Source organism: Diabrotica undecimpunctata, chromosome 1, assembly GCF_040954645.1.
Source record: "Diabrotica undecimpunctata isolate CICGRU chromosome 1, icDiaUnde3, whole genome shotgun sequence".
Lineage (NCBI taxonomy): Eukaryota > Metazoa > Arthropoda > Insecta > Coleoptera > Chrysomelidae > Diabrotica > Diabrotica undecimpunctata.
The window spans coordinates 196,309,427-196,328,481 of NC_092803.1; the positions used below are offsets into that span (position 1 = coordinate 196,309,427).

Consider the following 19,055-nt stretch of genomic DNA (forward strand, 5'->3'; position numbering starts at 1 on the left):
TTCGCCGATCATCGTTGAATTTATTATTGCGCAGATGTACTAAACAGTCTCAGCTGTTACACCTGTTTGGTTACCTGTACTCTCGACTCCGTTATCTACATTTGATCGTTTGACGTGTTTCATTCAGACATCTTTCTGTTGAAAATAATAGTGGAGTCTGCCTCTTTTGAAGTAAAAGATGGTACGGTTTTCATTTATATTGTTTATTATTTATCATTAATAAAATCGTTCTTTCTAGGCACACTATTTTAAAGAAAAGGATATTGACGGTAAGTTCATACAAACATTTTAACTGTGGATATAAATATCGACAATAAAATCGATTCTTTGGTATTATAGGCATATACTTATATATAAGTCTGTATGGATCAGAAACTTTTTAATTTTAACAAGGTTCTTTTAGTCTAATTGCAATTTTAATAGTTTTATTAAAAACAATTGTGTTGTTCTTCATCTCTTCAGAGATGAAGTCGCCATTGTATTTAATACAATAAACCCGTTTAAAAAGCTGACAGTACAGTTGCAATGTTTTCTGTTCATAAAATGCAGGAAGACTAAATGCAAAGGACTATTTTCGTCAATGACCTAATTATCTATAATTGAACGATTTGTCGTGATAAAATTATCAGTAACAGATAGGTACTTACTTTATAGATTTCCGAATTTTCTCCTTTATGATGTAAAATAGGTAATTTGGTTTTAACAAATTATTGTTCTTTACAGTTAGTTGAAGATGAGTTATTTTATTTCCGGTCTCGTATACAGGGTATTAAATTAGTGTATATATTATATAACTGGAAATTGTTTATATCAGAGCGACAAAATTTAAGTTTTCCGGGATGCACAGACAGATAAGGATAGTGTTACAACGATATATTTGCACACCGATAAGTAGCTTCACATTGAATTGGTTATTCTGTTAAAAAGGAGATGAACTGTTGATTAATATGTGCACGCCTTTGTGACCAGCTCTTTTTATTTTATTCTTTCCCTGTGTAGTCCGTTTGTTTTCTCATGAATGTGTTCATGTAATGCTTTTTTTTCGTCATTTCTCAATGCCTTGGTTCCAGTGGTGGTTTTGGCTTTGTTTGAGGGGAAACATTGTTGTTGTTTATACGGTTCTTTTCCTTTTGAAACAAAGCTTCTATACTGGCATTGTATTACTTTTTTCTCCGTAGTAAAATGCTGAGGCGAGCGTCACGAAACTAGTGCCACAAGATGGCGTCGTCACATCGATTCACTACTCTCGATCAATTCGTTTCTAGTTATGATATATTTATTCTAAGTAGGTTTAAAATAAAAACTGTATAAAAAATAACTAACAAAATACAGACATTAAATGAGAAGTAAATAAGGCAAAGAATATTTGTCGTTGGATAATATCATAAAAAAGAAAATTTTGCCGGCAATATTTTCGACTGGTATGAAAGTTTGTTGCCTGGCCATTTTCGTGAATTAAATTTTGACAGTTAAATCACGAGACGTTAGTCGAGTGATTTCGTCAAAATTTCATAAGCGAAAGTTACCAAAAGGCAACAACTTGAATAAAACGAGAAGAACACTTTGCCGGTAAATAATTTTCTCTCGAATGTAATTCGACAAGACAATTAATGCACCATCAACGAAACATAATCTTTATTTATTTGTTTTTTTTTTTTTAATAACGGATTGATTACGGCTGTCGCCGCTTCTCCGCCCCCAATTTCCATATTTTTCTGTCATATGCAGTTGCCTCTTCTAAGTCTCTTGCCGCCATTGCTTCATCAATATCGTTGCGCCAACTTCTAAGTGGTCGTCCTCTCTTTCTTCTTTCAGGAGGGATCCATTTCAGTACTCTTCTAGGCCATCTGTACTCTGGCATTCTTTTAATATGTCCGAACCAGATTAATTGTTTTCATTCTGTCATCATTGATATTTCGCTCCATTTTCATTTCGTTTCTTATTTGTTCGTTTCTAACTCTCTCGAGTTTCGATCTACCGCAGCTTCGTCTCAGATAATCCATTTCTGTCGTCATAAGTTTGTTTCTATTAGCTTTGGTGACGTCCCATACTTCCGAACCGTAAAGTGTAATACTTTGGACTATACTACCGTAAATGTGTTTTGGTTTCTCGTCGAATTGTTTTTTGCCAGAGAAGAAAGTTTAAGGCACGGGTCGCTGCTCTGCCCTTGTTTATTCTTTCCCTGATTTCATCTGCGCTATTTCCCTTCTTGTTGAAAATGACCCCCAAATATTTTCAGGATCGCACGCCTTTGATTTTGTCGTCTTCCAAGACTAGGTCACATATTTCATCTGTTCCCACTGAGAGATATTCACATTTTGTCATATTCATGTTTAGACCTGCCACCTTATATTCTTCTTGCAGTTTTCTTACCATACAGCTAAGATCGTAGCTGTCTTCGGTAATTACTACCTGGTCATCCGCAAAGAAAAGTGTATATAGCGTGTTTTCTTCCACCGTTATTTCCATGTGTCTACATACAGCAGCCTTGTCTTAGTCCCTTTGTTGTTTGAAAAGGAGAGGTGATTTCTTGTCCCATTTTAATTTATTTCTTAACAATATTAAATGTACAATTATTATTATAAGCTGTAGTAGTTTGCCCAGATGAGAATGGTTTGTTATTTTATGTTTTTTTGTGTCTATTCCAATTTTTTCAGCTGACATTTTTGTGAACAGTTTTTGAACAAAGATCCATCCTTCCAATTGGGGTGAACGGTAAGAAAAAGTCTGTCTGATAAAATCTTTGGTTCCCTTTTTTCCATTAATTTCAAAAATAATCTAACTGGGCATAAATTTTCGTTTGATGAATTTCTTACCAGCCATTTGCTGCTTGCCAAACTTTTCGAACCGCCTTGATTTGTTTTGGAAAAAATGCTGTTGTATTCAATTCGGCCTGTAACATCAAATTCCTTCTGGAAAAATTGAATCTTGCAGTTTATGACCTCATTGCCTCTCCAAGCAAGTTCAAATGAGCAAAGCTTTGGATAATTTTTAATAGTTCTTCGGTGGATAATACTTTTGAACTAAGTTTTCTTTTTTCTTGAACACTTTGAAGCTGCATTCGCTTGGTATCTCTGGCCAATCTTGCACATTTGAAAGATATATCTGTGAAAGGGTCGATTTTTTATGCCGTATTCCGTAAAATATTTTCTTGTACCATTTAGCTGTATTATTCCACATTAACTTTGCAGACGACTCTTTATAGTCTTCGCCATTGCCTTTTTTTATGTTAAAGGCATAACACTCGGGAATTTTTGCTAGTTCCATTATGGTAGTACCGTTCGCGTCATAAAAAACTGGTACAACTCTTATAACCGAAAATCGTGTTTTTCAAGTTGTGTAAGTTGAGCTTTTCACATGTGTCATTCTAATTTCGAAGGCAACGTTGTCAGTTCAACGAAAATATTATATCAAACCAGCTAAAAGCAGGGCTGCGCGACAGGTCGCAAGTTTTTAGTATATTAAAAACTAAAACAATATCGAGCATTCTCGATCAGTCAGTCACATTTATATTTAAACATTTATTTAAACATACATCTTAAAAAATTCTATTAATTTTGAAATTTTCCATTATCTCAGTACCCATACATTGATTCGTGTTTTATTATAATTTATGAAAATATTTCAATTCAAAAATAATGATACATAATAAATCTAGACATGACTTTAAATTAGTATGTTTAATTTCAAATCCAGAGGTGTGATTGGTTTCTCGTAAAGTGTAGCACAAAACTGTATTGAGCTGTGGAATACCACAGTAAATAAAACCCACTGGAAAAATTTTAAATTAATAAAAAAGAATAATTTTTGCAGTGAACAAGTGTGGAATTTAAATATATGTATTACAATTCGAAAAGTTAATATTTTGTCATAGCTTCATTATTATTAATCACTTCTTGTAATTTTCTGGGAACTAAGTTTATTAAATTTAGTGACAAATTTTCATCTTCGGCCAAGCTTTTCCAGGTTTCTTCAATGATGGTCCATAAATGATCCCTGTTTTGGGGAACTACATTTAATTTTTGTATTTTGTTGATCATAAGTCCCCAAACGTTCTCTATTGGATTAATATCTGGACTTTTAGAGAGTCATGGAAGAGCTTCAATGCTATTTTCCATAAGGTAATTCCGTACACTGTGGGCTGTGTGAATTGAACAGTTGGCATGCTGGAAAATAAAATTATTGTTGGGGAAAATTTCCCTAACCGATGGCAACATCACATTATCTAATATATGTAAATAGGTTTCAGTATTGAATCGTCCTTCAATTCTCCAACACATTCGTAAACCTCGTCTATACATCCAAGCCCAAACAGAGAACCGTCCGGACTTATCACTTGATAAAATATAGTTTTCGTTAAACGTATTTTGAGGCGGTCTATAAACCCTAATATGGCCATCATAATGAGACTGGAATACTTTTTCATCAGTAAAAATTACACGGTCCCAAAAATTGACTGGATCATTTAAAACGTAATTTAAAGCAAATAGGAGTCTACTTAGAGAGGCGTGGAAGAAGGAAGAGGAATCATATGACCAAAATTGGACAGCAAGGGCTGTATAGATAGATAGATAGATAGGAGTCTACTTTGTTTATGTTTCTCGCTAAATTTGTATTTTCGGGCGGCTGCACAATTTTTTAAATCTGTTCTAATTCTCCTTAATGCTGTAGTTATAGAAGCATTAATTTTTGCTTGCCTTGCCGTATGGAAGGGATACGCTCTTAAATAATTAGTTAATGTTTCATCTTGTTGGGCTGTAGTAATAACTGGTCTCCCACTCCCTCTCCTTCTATCCAAAGTCTGCTCGTTTTCCCATTTTTTTAATGTTGTGGATTGTGGTTTTGCTTCTATTTAACTCTTGAGCCAGTTGTCGAATAGACCAACCATCTTCTATTTTTGAAATTATTCTCGTTTTATCAAAATGACTTAACCGACGTGGCATCTTTGACAAACAAAAATTCACTTTGACAAACTTGTCAAATCTGACTGATGCTTGTCAAGCTTTTTATGTTTAATCGTTCGGATATATTCGGGAAGTTTTCACGCATTGATAACATCTGTAGATACTAAACCAACATTTTTCACTTATAAGAGGATTTTTTAAGACAGGCGATGATATCTTACTCCGCTTAATTTTATTCTCATTATCATTTATACACCGTAAATCATTTAATTTTGAAAAAAATATGCATCTCAATGGGTAGTTAAATGTTTTTTGTTTACATTTTATACATAATAATGTAAAAAAGTAATAGTCTATTTATAGATAAAAACGGATTACAATTAGGGTGTAGATTCAACCTCCATAAGGAACATTACAGTGAGATATTGGATTGTAATGTAATACTGTCACATTTTGAAAAGCATTTCTCGCCCCGGATTTCCGAAACCAATTTTTTTATTTCTTCGCCTGATTGGCATGCAAATCTTGATGTTTCGTCTGGATTCATTATATCTGTCCAACATTGATTACGCCTCAATGACGTTTGTCAAACTGACAACAATAGAATTCCAGACACCGTCGTGACGGATCTGTCATAATCTTCGGAAAGCACAAGTGGTGTAACTCACATTAATCTTGTTTTGAGTTATGTAATGTTTTACTGGAATTGTTATAAAAAAACCCGCAATATAATATTTTATATAAATAAGTTTTTTTTTCGAAAATGTATTAAGAAAGTTTATTTTATTTATTACTGATAAAAATATGACCATTTTATTTAACATACATTTAATACTGTTATAAAAAATTCAGTAATACAATAATTAATTGTTTTTCGTATATGTATTAAGAAAGGTTTGTTAAAATTAACCATTTTATTTAACATTAATTTAATATTGTAGTTAACAACGCTTTATTTACATAGTTTTTTACTCATCTTCTATATTGACATCTCAACTGTAGTGTCTCTATGTCTTGTACATCTTCTGAAGTAAACAGATTCTCAAAATAGGGATGATAAAAGTCTTTCATATCATTTTTCTTCTCTTTGGTCACAGTCGAGGTCCGCTGTATAGTTTTGTTTAATATATATTAGCTAAATATACTAATCGTCCTTTTTTAGATTCCGGCTTTAGGTCTAGCTCAAAGAATGGTATTTCATCCGAAAGAGTCTCCTTAAAGAGTATTGTGAATGGCGAATCCACTCAATTTTCATCCATGATGCTAAACAAGCGCCAATTTCTTGTGCACCTCTAGATCCAGTCACTTATCCCAACAATACGTGAATCCCTATTTTGTTGAAAGGCTTTTATGTTCCGCTATACGTTTGTTAAAAGTTCTACCAGTTTGACCGATGTAAGTTTTTGAGCAGTCGCCACATTTAAGTTTGTACACAACACTGTGTAAGAGCTTTTTATTTTGGCTCTTGTTGTTTTTAATATACTTACCTAAGTTGTTGTTTGTCCTAAAAGCTCTCCGTTCGGCTCGTGGAGATAAGAATACGGCCGAGGCCAGAAAGCCCTGCCTGTCGTAAGAGGCGACTAATGGATAGGAATCGAGAGGTGGAGAGCCGTCGCTTGAGGTATCGGGTCTGTAGAAACGCACTCGGGGCGCTTAGACGTCACGGTCACCGATCTACACTCCTAGTATCCGAGACGAGACTCTCTTGGAACCACTCTACTCTCTATCTCGTGTGACCACTCTACTCTCATTCCATAAGAACCAGGTGAGGTTGAACGAGCTGAGCCCGTAAGCACCTCTTTCGGCCCGCACCACCATTAGGGGCGCCGGTGTCTCAGCACGTACCCACCTTGGAGATTTAAGAGTGGTAGAGGAGATCCTCGGCGGCGACCTGTCTACGTGCGAGGTGGAATTCCTCTGCCTGCATCACCTTTCAGCCCCGGGGGGACTAACGGATGGGTGTGAGTAATCGCAACACAGGTACTACGGGGAGGGTGGAGCGCCGCGATGCTTTATACATAGCGCTACCTTCATTTGGTGTCGGACTCGTAGGGGCAGTGGAGTCGCTTACGGTCGTATGCCTTTCAGGCCAGGAAGACCAGGGTCCAGCCAGTTTTTATTTTTTTATGTGTTTGGCTATTTTTGTTGATATCTTGCCTGTATATGTAATCGAGTAGAAGGTACTGGGTTTTTCTCTGGTGGTGGAAATACTAATTTCAGGGCTTTCTTATGTAGTCTTTGATTTAAAATTGTATTTATTGTGTGTTCGTTGTAGTCCTGGCTTATGCCAAGTTCAAGAAGAAGTAAAATTTTAGATGTAATGATTGGATTTTTAAGGTTATGGTCTAAAAAAGGTGTTTTACTATAACTAAAGTTTCTGTTCTAAGGAGGAATACTAGGGAAAAGGTTTTTGACGTCAAATGAAATTAATTTTGAGTTGTTATGATTGAAAATGTTATATATTATTAAATAGTTCTATTTTTTTTACGGTAAATTGGGTGAAAATTTAGTGTGTTCTAAAATAATCTCTAACTTCTCATCTTTGTTCTATCAGATTTATTTCTCTCTTACATGATCATTAGAATAGTTTTGTTTAGCTTTATTGCGTTTGTAAATTTTTAGAACCAATGATACCTACTTAGCGATCTTAAAAACGTGCTGGAGTCACGTTTAATTCAACAAGTATTTCGATAAAAAGGATGGACTTCCTTTTTTAAATATCTCTTGGAAATGAAACATAAATTATAAAGTAAACAAGTTATTATTGATGTTTTGACTTACAGATAACAGCTGTTTTCAAAATACTTGTTTTAAATAAAAACGATCGTCGTTTGACACATGTACGTAGTTATGCAAGAAGAAAGCAACTACCAAAATACAAAATTTGATATTATTGCTTATATTGGCATATTTAAGGTTCAAACTTAAAAAAAAAGAACCAAAGGTTTCAGCATCAATATTTTGTGTTATAATAGTTTGAATCAATAACCATTTACGTAACTATCGTTTTGTGATTTGCATTCAGGATCCAACCGCATAAACTTATGTGTTTTGTAAGAGGGAACACAGTCCATCTGTGTATTAAAATGAATCAAAGGAACCATATTATTCCCTACCATATGAGGAAACAGTTAGAGATTTTCATCTTGGAGATCATAGTGGATTGGAACTTATAATACCAAATATAAATTCAATAGCAAATCACCACACAAATGACATAACGAATACTATAACATTTAGAAATTTGTCTGAACCAAGTATATCAACATTGCAAACAAGGTTGAATCATGAGGATTTTAAGGTTGTTTATGAAAATCTCGACAATATTGACTCTGCTTATACTGTTTTTGTAAATATTATATTGTATCATATTGATATATGTTGTCCTATGGTTGTAAAAAAATCAAGTCAAAATAATACTAACAACTGGATTTCTAACGAAATCTTAAAGATGGGAGTTGATTTAAAAAACCTTTTCTGGTTGACAAAAAATTCGACAGACCCTGATGTAAAATTAAAATATAAAGAAGACAAAAAGAAGTATACTGATAAAATTCAAGAAGCAAAAAAGCATTGTTTCCAGAATACTTTTCACAACAAAAATAACCATCAAAAGCAAAAATTTATTTGGAAAACAGTTAATATCAAAACTGGAAAAAAAGGACAGTATAAAAACATAGAAAAAATCGAACACTTAGGAAGTTTCATAAACGATAAAAAAGAGATAGCAAATGCTTTCGGTGTATTCTTTTCATCATTTTCAAAAAATGCATTAAATGCCAAATATGGAAATGCACAATTTAAAAACTATACGACCTTAAATGTTGACCAAACATTCTTCTTCTATCCTATTGACTATAACGATGTTGCCGAAGCTATTTCATCCTTAAAAAATGTAATTTCAGTGGGTATTGATTGCATTTCCAAAAAGCTAGTTAAACATATGAGAGTGTACATTATTCAACCGTTAACTGATTTAATAAATAAATCTGTAGAGATGGGTATTTTCCCACTGATTTGAAAATTGGTATCGTTTCCCCAATATTTAAAAAAGGAAACAACACTATGTTAGAAAAGTATAGACCGATTACCGTACCAACTGTCTTGTGTAAGGTTATTGAAAAATGCATTCATAAAAGGATGTTGTCATTTCTTAGTAAATATAACATAATAAGTTCATATCAAAATGGGTTTCTTCCATGTAAATCAACCGAGAGTGCATCAACAACATTTTTTAAATTCATTTATAGTTCATTAGATCAAAAGAAATTTGTTGGAGCCCTCTTTTTTGATTTAACTAAAGCTTTTGACTCTATAAATTTAAATGTAGCAATTTGTAAACTAAACGGACTTGGATTTCGAGGTAATTTTTTAAAATGGTTACAATCCTATCTAGAATATCGACAGATGTATGTCAAGGTCGGTCATTATCAATCAGATTTGTATGACGTTGATCTTGGCGTTCCACAAGGATCAATACTGGGTCCTTTGTTATTTCTTTGTTATATCAATGATATGCTTAAATATATGAGTACGGAAAATATTTTTTTGTATGCTGATGACACGACTTTGGTGGCATCTGCAGAAAATGCTGAGGAATTGAGGTTAAAACTCAATACCTTAGCCCATGAGTTTACGTCTTGGTGCGAAAAAAAGTCCTTAATAGTAAATTCGAGTAAAACAGTATGTATGGAATTTTATATAAAAACTGCAATAAAGGAAAATTTCTCTGTCAAAGTCGACAATGATTTTATCACTTTATCTGACACTACAAAGTTTTTAGGACTACATCTAAACAGTAATATGAGCTGGGAGGTACATATTAACCATGTATGTTCAAAAATTAATTCTGGATACTATGCTCTTTTGCAACTCAAATACTTATTTACAACGGAACAGATACTTAATGTTTATTACGCTATCATCTATTCACATTTGTCATATAATATTGTTCTATGGGGCAGTGCAACAAATGTCTCGAAAGTTTTTATAGCCCAAAAGCGCATAATTCGCTTGATTTTTAATTTACCATATAGACATACGTGTAGAGAGCATTTTAGAAAATATCAAATACTCACTGTTCCCTCAATTTTTATATACAGAAGTATTCTGTATACAAAAGGTAATATTATAGATTGAAATCAAATTCAGATGTACACAATTATCGTACCAGGAAAAAAGATTTCTTTAGGACTCCTAAACATTACCTTCCTGTAGATTTATATTAAGTTCTTCCTCTTGTTTTGTAAGCATATAATCAAGGGCATTTTTGTCATAAGCTCTGATAAACTGATCATCAACAAACTATAAAGTATGTACATTAATACCCCAAAGGTACACAACCATTTACTTACATTTATTTTCTTTTGAAATTTCCCATGTGTCTTTGCAATGTATATTTTAAAGAAAGTCTGTGGGAAACAACACTACAACATATATGTTTATTGATGGAAAATGGTTGTAATAATTTATTGTCTGCTTTTATTTGGAACATTGCTTCTCCTGCTAATTCCTGGAGTAATTTACTAATAGGTACAGTATAATCGCTTAATGGATGCCTATAAACATGAGATAAATTTCCTGATTTGTACTTGAGTTGGTCGATGAAGTTCAAGAATATTCGTTGGTTTACTTACATTACTTAATCCATAAAAAATTGTTGAAATAAATTTCTCATGTCTGTACCTGTTCTTCCTTGTCTACAAGTTTGCTGCTCTTGTCTACTAACCATCTAAGCTATCTTTTCTTGTAAGTATAAGTACTCTTTAATCTTTTTATATCATGTCTTTGTTCTTCTTCTTCTATCTCTTGACATTTTCTCATAACCATTTCTCTTTTACTTTTCTGCTGTTAATAATATCTTGCAAGAAATAGATACCTAACTTAAAGGGTAAATAATTATATAAATAGATGGAGTAACAAACGACAAAAAAAGCAACTATAAAATATACGGAATGGTATAGACAACTTAAGATATTTGAAAAGCTGAGAAGTTTTGTTAGCTGTAGTGTAAAGTGATAATGGAAATGTGGTTTCTCAATTAAATAGTATGTACTTCATGTCTTTTAGAGGTTGCAAGTTCAAAGTATAACATTTAGAGGTATAATCCTTTTATCCTTTCTTCTAAACAGTTCAAAGGATAGAGAGAGAAATATACTTTATTGATACTATACCAAAAAGACATTGACCAAAGTCTTTCAGTCAACGAAGGATATTTTAAGCCAATAACAAAAAAATATCGATTTTTTAAAAAGTCTACAGTGGTCTTATCCCTAAATCTACTGACAATCTACTGACTAACAGACTGTTTCAGGTATATATGAATGATGCACAGAGTAGCGTTAGAAAACTTAACAACGGCTTACCTCAAGGCTCAGTGCTAGCTCCTTTATTATTTAACCTTTATACAGCAGATATACCTGAAACAAAATCGAGAAAATTTGCTTATGCTGACGACCTGGCCATTGGCTTCCAAGATAATAGTAAAGAAGCAGGAGAACGAGCTCTAAACGAGGACTTAACTACACTAAGTAACTATTTTAAGAACTGGCGCTTACGTCCTAACACAGGCAAAACTGAAACCTGTCTCTTTCACCTGTCGAATCAACTTGCGGGCGATACTCTCAATGTAACTCTAAATGATACAGCTATCAAACATAACAACAACCCCAAATATCTAGGCGTTACACTTGATAGAACACTCACCTTCAAAAGTCATCTTACAAACGCAGCCGGTAAACTAAGAACAAGAAATAACTTAATATCAAAACTTGCTGGAACAACTTGGAGTGCTTCTGCAGATACTCTTCGGACCTCTGCTCTAGCTTTGGTTTTTTCAGTGGCACAATATTGTGCACCAGTATGGCTAAATAGTGCACATACAAGCAAAATCGATGTCCAACTTAACCAAACCATGAGAATAATCACTGGAACAATAAAACCAACGCCAGTGAGATGGCTGCCTACTCTGAGCAATATTGCTCCACCAGATCTACGCCGCACAGCAGCATTAGTGAGAGAGTACCAGAAAATTGAAGCCAACGTACAATTACCAATACATCAAGATATCCCAGACATCTCAAAAGAGCACCAGCGACTGAGATCTAGAAATCCTCCAATACGATCTGCCCGAAAAATTGGTAATTCCTATGATATACACAGGCAATGGACAACAAGATGGATGCCAACAGTAGAATCGGACTATATTAAGATATCCACCCCAACTCAGGGTTTCACCGGATCAAATCTGCCCCGGTCCACTTGGGCAAGGCTTAATCGTATACGTACCGGATATGGTAAATGTGCTGATTCGCTGTTCAGGTGGGGTCGTGCAGAAAGTCCACAGTGCGATTGCGGACAATCTAGACAGACCATAAGCCATTGTGTTTCAGACTGCTTGAATCGAGCCTACCGTGGAAACCTCCAGGACTTTGCGGAATGTTCCCCATAAGCAATTAAATGGCTATGTAAATTGGACATTAATATTTAGTGTCATTCATTCTATCTTTAGTGTTTAAATAATATATTTAATATATATGTATATATTATTGTATTTGTATATTTATCGTACTGTGAAAGTCCATACGCTAAATAAAAATAAATAAAATCCCTAAATCTGACATTAATATATAATAATTTTAATATACATATAATCTTTAAATTTTATATTTTTTTAGAATTCAGAGAATGCTTTTATTTATTTGCCCGCTCTGGAACTATAAAAACACTAGATGAATTAACTGTCATAATGAGAAGCTTGGGATTATCACCAACTAAGTCTGAAATGAGTGGATATTTAAAACAAAAGGTAACTTGAAATTTCTTTTTAACCATATTTTAAAAAATTAATTAAAATTCTTAGCAAAACTTTTTATAATCTGTAATGGAAAATTTCACCCATTCAGTGATGAAATCCCACAAGTAATAATTATATTCAATAATGCTTGATATGGCGAACCTACATCAAAAAGAGTTGTACTTAATATATTTTTTACAAAAAAAAAATTTAATAACAACACTAGGGATCCTAAGATTTCCTACTTGGCGAAACTAAATTCAAATTTTTACCACTGTGCTTTCTACAACTTGCAAACCAGGCAGATTGAAGAATTAGTTGACAAGGGAATCTATTTGCATTCCACATGGCATTCATTACAATAAAAATTCTTAATGTCTTTCTGTTACTAATTCTAATACTGTCTTTCTGTTAAAAATTTAATACTTTATAACCACTACAGCATACATTTGTTCTTAGATTGTTTGGCTCTTGCTCTACGCTATCGCACACTGGATATTATAAAAAATGGTACAGGTACCTACTTATGTTGACAATACTTTAACCATTTAACAACACTCTTTGAGTGTTTTCGTTTCTGATCACACATATTTCTATAGTACTCATCTTACCTATTTATATCAGTGAATTTTTTGTTTATAATTGATCTGTTATATTCAGAAAAAACCTTTAACAAAGAAAGCATATAATATTCATTTCATCCAATTTCATAGGAGAAAATAGAGAGCACAAGACACATCAACACAAGGAAATTGAAATACAAAACACAGTCACACGAGCAAAGAATATAAGTAACATCCACCAGAACCTCCAATCCATAGGAAATTGTATTGATGAAATAGAAGAACTTCTAACAAACAACAGTGACTGTAAAATATTGTGCACAACAGAACATTGGAAAACTAAAGAAGAATTAAGTGAATATGGAATTAACAATTTTGTGCTGACAGCTAGTCATTGTAGAAATAATGTGAACGAACATGGAGGAACAGCTATATATCTTAGTAAAGACATCATTGGCCAGGAAAGAAAGGATATACAAGAGTTATCAGTAGATAGGGTAATAGAGTGTGCTGTATGCGAAGCTAATATAGGTAATAACAAACTCATTATAGCATCAGTTTACAGACCATCAGGTAGCGATCTGGCAGTTTTTTTAAACAAATTTGATATTATACTGGGAAGAATTATGATAGAAAACACAATTATAATTATAGGGGGAGATTTCAATATCGATCTTAAGAATAACACATTAGATAAAGTAAAATTTTGTATGTTAATTAACTCATATAATATTTGTCATGTACCTAATTGAAGACTACACTAGAGTAACTGCCACCTATAAAACTTGTATAGATAACATACTAACAAATATGCAATCATATGTGTCAGTAGAAGTCTTGCACGCTGGAATCTCTGATCATTCTGCCCAAAAATTAACTTTTCAGGTAGAGGAAGCAGAAACGAATACTCTTGAAATGAAAAGACATTTTAGTACAAATAATATTGAAACCTTTATAAGTAAATTACATAATCATGACTGGCTTAATTTAAGTTACAAATGTGTAAATGATCAATGGAATACATTCTTAAATCAGTTTCTGTATATATTCAATCAGTGCTTTCCTTTTAAAAAGTTAGATTCTAGGCAACGTAAAAAAGGCCTTAATAAAAGAGATGATCCAGAGATAATAGAATGTAAGACTCGTTTAGACATCTTGTTTACAATGAGCAGAGTTAACCATAAATTCTATGATTCCTATAGACAGGTAAAAAAAGAATATAATAAGAAACTAATAACAAAACGATCAAAGCTATATGAAAACATGATGTCTGAAGCTGCCAACAAAAATAAATGCATGTGGCAAATTGTTAGTGAAATTAATGGTCAATTAAAAAGTGTAAATTCAATAAAAGTAGAGGGTAGTCCTCAAGAGATTGCTGATAAATACATGATCCACTTAAATACTACTTTAAATAACACTTTATCTCAATTACAATACACTGAATATAAAGACAACATTGCAAGTAACATAAATTCAGTGTTTGTCGCACCTGTGACAGAAACTGAAATTATGGATATAACTAAAAATTTAAAAAACTAAATGAGTTGTGGAATTGATGAAATACCCACTAAAATCCTTAAACTTTGTATAAAGGAGATAGTGAATCCTCTCACTACAATCATAAATAATTCACTAAAATCTGGTGTATTTCCTGAATGCCTGAAAACTGCCATAGTAACACCTGTTTACAAAAAGGGTGATCCTAAATTAATTAATAACTATAGACCTATTAGCCTTCTATGTTCCTTTTCAAAAATCTTAGAAATGACTATGTATAGGCGGATAACAGAATTTTTAACAAAATGTCATATTATTAGTGCAAATCAGCATGGTTATCAACAGGGAAAATCAACTCAGACTGCGATTTTTCAATTTGTCTGGGATATTTTGAAATGTACTGAGATTGGTCATATGGCTTTGGGTCTCTTTTTGGACCTATCAAAGGCATATGACTGTTTAGTGCATGACCTATTATTTGATAAATTGGAGAAATATGGTATACGTGGACCAGCATTGAACTGGTTTAAGTCCTACTTGGCAAATAGGAGACATTTAGTAAAAATACATAAAAACACTGAAATAGGCATCTCATCTGAAAGCACTATCAATATTGGAGTACCACAAGGAAGTGTGATTGGTCCTTTACTGTTTGTGATCTATATCAATGATCTTCATGGTCTAGTGGCTAATACTACTTCCAGCATAACAAGTTTTGCAGATGATACAAACATTTTAGTGAGTGGTAAAGACATGTCTGTTCTAAGCATTAATGCTAGTTTAGAGTTCCAGAAAGCTAAAGACTGGTTTTCTATGAATAGGTTGGTTTTAAATCAAAATAAAACAGATCTTCTTTTGTTTAAGACAAATTATGCACATTCAGATATGCCAAACAGTATTATTGCAAATAATAACACTTTAAATATTAGCCGCAGTACCAAATTTTTAGGATTATATATTGACAGTTTTTTATGTTGGGATAAACATGTTGACCAGTTATGTATGTCTTTGAGTAAAGTGATTTACAGCTTTAGAGTTCTAAAAAAATACATGAATAGTAACTCATTAAAAACAGTGTATCATGCTAATTTTGAAGCAAAATTTAGATATGGTCTAATAAATTTTGGCCACAGTAGGGACATAAATAATGTATTTCTGGTTCAGAAAAAAATAATCAGAGTTATGTTTGACTTAAAAAGTAGGGAATCATGTAGAGGGCATTTTAGGAGTAATAATATTTTAACAGTTTACGCTGTATTTATTCAAGAATGCTTACTGTTTCTATATAAGAATAAAATACTCTTTAGGAACTTTGAGCAAAATAGTATAGTAAATACCAGGTTATATAATTATAAAATTCCAATACACAGGTTAAGTATAACAGAAAAAAACGCTCTTTATTGCTGCATCAAATTGTTTAATAAACTGCCTGAACCTATTAAAAGGGAGGAAAGATTAAGTTTGTATAAACATCAAATATTTAAATTACTGGTAGCTCTTGAGCCATATTCTGTGGAGGACTATTTGTATATGTAACGGTTAGGAATAAGTAAATATTTTCATTTGTGACACTGTTTTTTTAAACAATTTTATGTTCACGGAATGTATATTATTTTCTAAAAATAAAGATATTGTTATGTTATGTTATTCACTACATTCAAATATTTTTCAAAAATTTAGCTCCTAAAGAAATCACTCAAAATATGTCAAGAGTTTCATTTGTGGGTATGGATTAGATTGAATCTGAAATGGTTTTATCGAGAAATCATCAAAATTACTTCCACAACTTGTCGATGTACTAAATTCATACATATCAGCAATAAGCACCAAAGTGCCTTGATTGATTTTGATTTTAAAAAGAAAACACAACTTTACTAGCAGGTCCTGAATTTCAACATTGTGCAAATTGCTACAAATTAGCTAATAAAGCAATGTACATACACACAGTAGAAACGTCACATAAAGATGACACTTTTTAAACTTGGTAAAGAAAAAATAAGGGTATTTAGAAAAAATGTCTATATACTCCTTAAAACAAGTACTAAAACAAACTTTTCGAACTATAACTATATGTTAGTCAATGATATCTAGCAAAGACGCAAACTTAGGAGTCATAGAAACATTTCCTTACTGTATTTCCTATTTTTTTAATAATTATGTGTTTGTTTAAGGGAGGAAAAATGTCCTTTCCAGATTTTTTGGAAGTAATGTACATTCACTCTAAGGTGGAGAACATTCCTAAAGAAGTTGTCGATGCATTCAAAGCTGCAGACCCTGGAAATACTGGAAAAATCCCTGCAAAACAACTGCGCTATTTACTACAAAACTGGGGAGAATGCTTGTCACCAAAAGAAGTAGATAGGATTTTTAGAGAAGCCAATGTTACAGCTAATAGCATGGTGCGATATGAAGATTTTGTAAAGATTTCTTGTGCTCCAGTTCCAGATTATTATTAGATGATAAAATTATAAACATACCTTTACATTTAGTTTACTGGACTTAAAAGTAGCTAAAATTATTTTTGCTTACTATCATTCGCACATTATTATTTTTATGAAATGTACTTAAGTTGTTAAATCAGAGCAAGGTCCTTGTATTTAATCATCTTCCATTGTATAACCTTGGATTTTTTAATATTATAACATCTATTTAAGGCTTATAATTTTAATATGGGGACTAGTGGGTACAAATATTATATTTATATTTTACTTAAGTGGTTTACAAATTATTGTATTAGGAACCCATTTTCCTAGGGCAATAATTGTTAGATCATTTAAAAAATTTTCAATTTGATTGTCAGTATTAAAAATATTTATATTTCTTTACAATAAACAATTCTAAATATATTTGGTAGTAATAATTGCCGGACGATTTTCACATTTGGTCCCATTGAAGATAGCTACAAAGGAGCTGTGAATTAAATTCACAAAACAAATTTTTGACGTTTGACTGTGTTGTCATGTCTTTATAATGTATATGTTGTAGGCTTCAATTACAAATAGAGAAGCTTTCAAAAATACATTTTTATTATATTATTGTATGAATTATGCAATTTTTTTATTTTTTTATACACAACACGAACGAATAAATACTCGTTTCTTCTCATATTAATTGAAGTTAATTATTACAACATTTTTTTGGCATTTGTCTTTGATAATAAGCTAATAGATTTGGCAATCCTCAAACCACCAGTTGCCAGATTGTTACAGATGGTCACTAGATGTATGTGGAAAGTACCTGAATACTATTCTTATTATTTTTTGAAAGAATTTCTTTTTTACTGTTAGTTTGTTAGCGTTCTATTGGATTTTTATTAATTATAAATCACATGCTATTTCCCGATTTATTAAAAAAACATGGCAACACAGTCAAGCGCCAACATTTCGTTCTATGAACTTTAATTGACAGTCAATTGTAGCTATCTTCAATGGGACCAAATGTGAAAATCGTCCATAATTGCCTAATAAACAATACCTTTTCTTATAATCCAGAATAATCCTAAAGTAAAAACAATCTTAAATATAGAAGTGATCTTACCTTTTTCTAGATCTTCCTTTAATAAAAAAACAGGACTTTACTATTTATTGTTACATTATACTCTTAAACTTAATTACTATCGTAAAATAAAATATAAATTGAAAACTCGATGCTTTATATTACATTTAAATTCGCAAATGATTTTGTACAAAGTGCAAAATTACTCAAAAAACGCAAAAAAATGTCAAGGATTTGCTGTCAAATGGAAAAAATGACTAAGGAAACGCCGCACGGATAAATAAACATCTCAAAAATGTTATTTTAAGTAACAAAGAGTATTAAAAGTATTAAAAGTGTTAATATTTCATTAGAAGCTACAAAATAATTTATGTGATTTTGCTGAATTTAATTACATTAAGTAGTGAAACTATTCGCCGCTTGTCTAAATCTCGTCAGTTTGTAAAAATATAAACCTTCTATATTCTTTCAAAGAATAATATTTATTCTGTGATTCTTTGATGAGCGTAGATTACGCGATGTCCACCGAGTAGGGAACAATTAAATTGGATTTAGATTTTATTAATAATCAAATTTATAATTTTTATTTAGGGCTTATAAAAAGAAAGAGAAATGTTGAATTTGAACTGGTAAATGTTGCGGTCAACACTCCTTTAACCAATTCATATTCATCTATATATGCGTATATTTAAAAACCTTTTTTTCAAATTCAAGTAATTTATTTTAATTTAAAAATTATTTACCTATTTACTTAATTTGTTTACAAATTTCTTTACTAATTTCGTGATTGAAATTCGA

General features: G+C 32.1%; 2 protein-coding genes across 2 annotated transcripts in view; one reads left to right on the top strand and one right to left on the bottom strand.

The window, feature by feature from the left end:
• Nucleotides 1–18,460, bottom strand: part of DPCoAC (dephosphocoenzyme A carrier) — a 56,434-nt gene extending 37,974 nt beyond the window's left edge. The window contains exon 1 of the mRNA XM_072520948.1: nt 18,300–18,460. The gene's annotated coding sequence lies outside the window, so the exon portion shown is untranslated. The remainder of the gene's footprint in view (nt 1–18,299) is intronic.
• On the top strand, nt 43–17,608 carry LOC140432823 (uncharacterized). Its single transcript, XM_072520949.1, has 4 exons — nt 43–181; nt 239–269; nt 12,581–12,711; nt 16,934–17,608. Exons 1-4 carry the CDS (start codon nt 179–181, stop codon nt 17,216–17,218), a joined length of 450 nt encoding a protein of 149 aa, XP_072377050.1. The 5' UTR covers nt 43–178; the 3' UTR covers nt 17,219–17,608.
• Nucleotides 18,461–19,055: the final 595 nt, after the last annotated feature.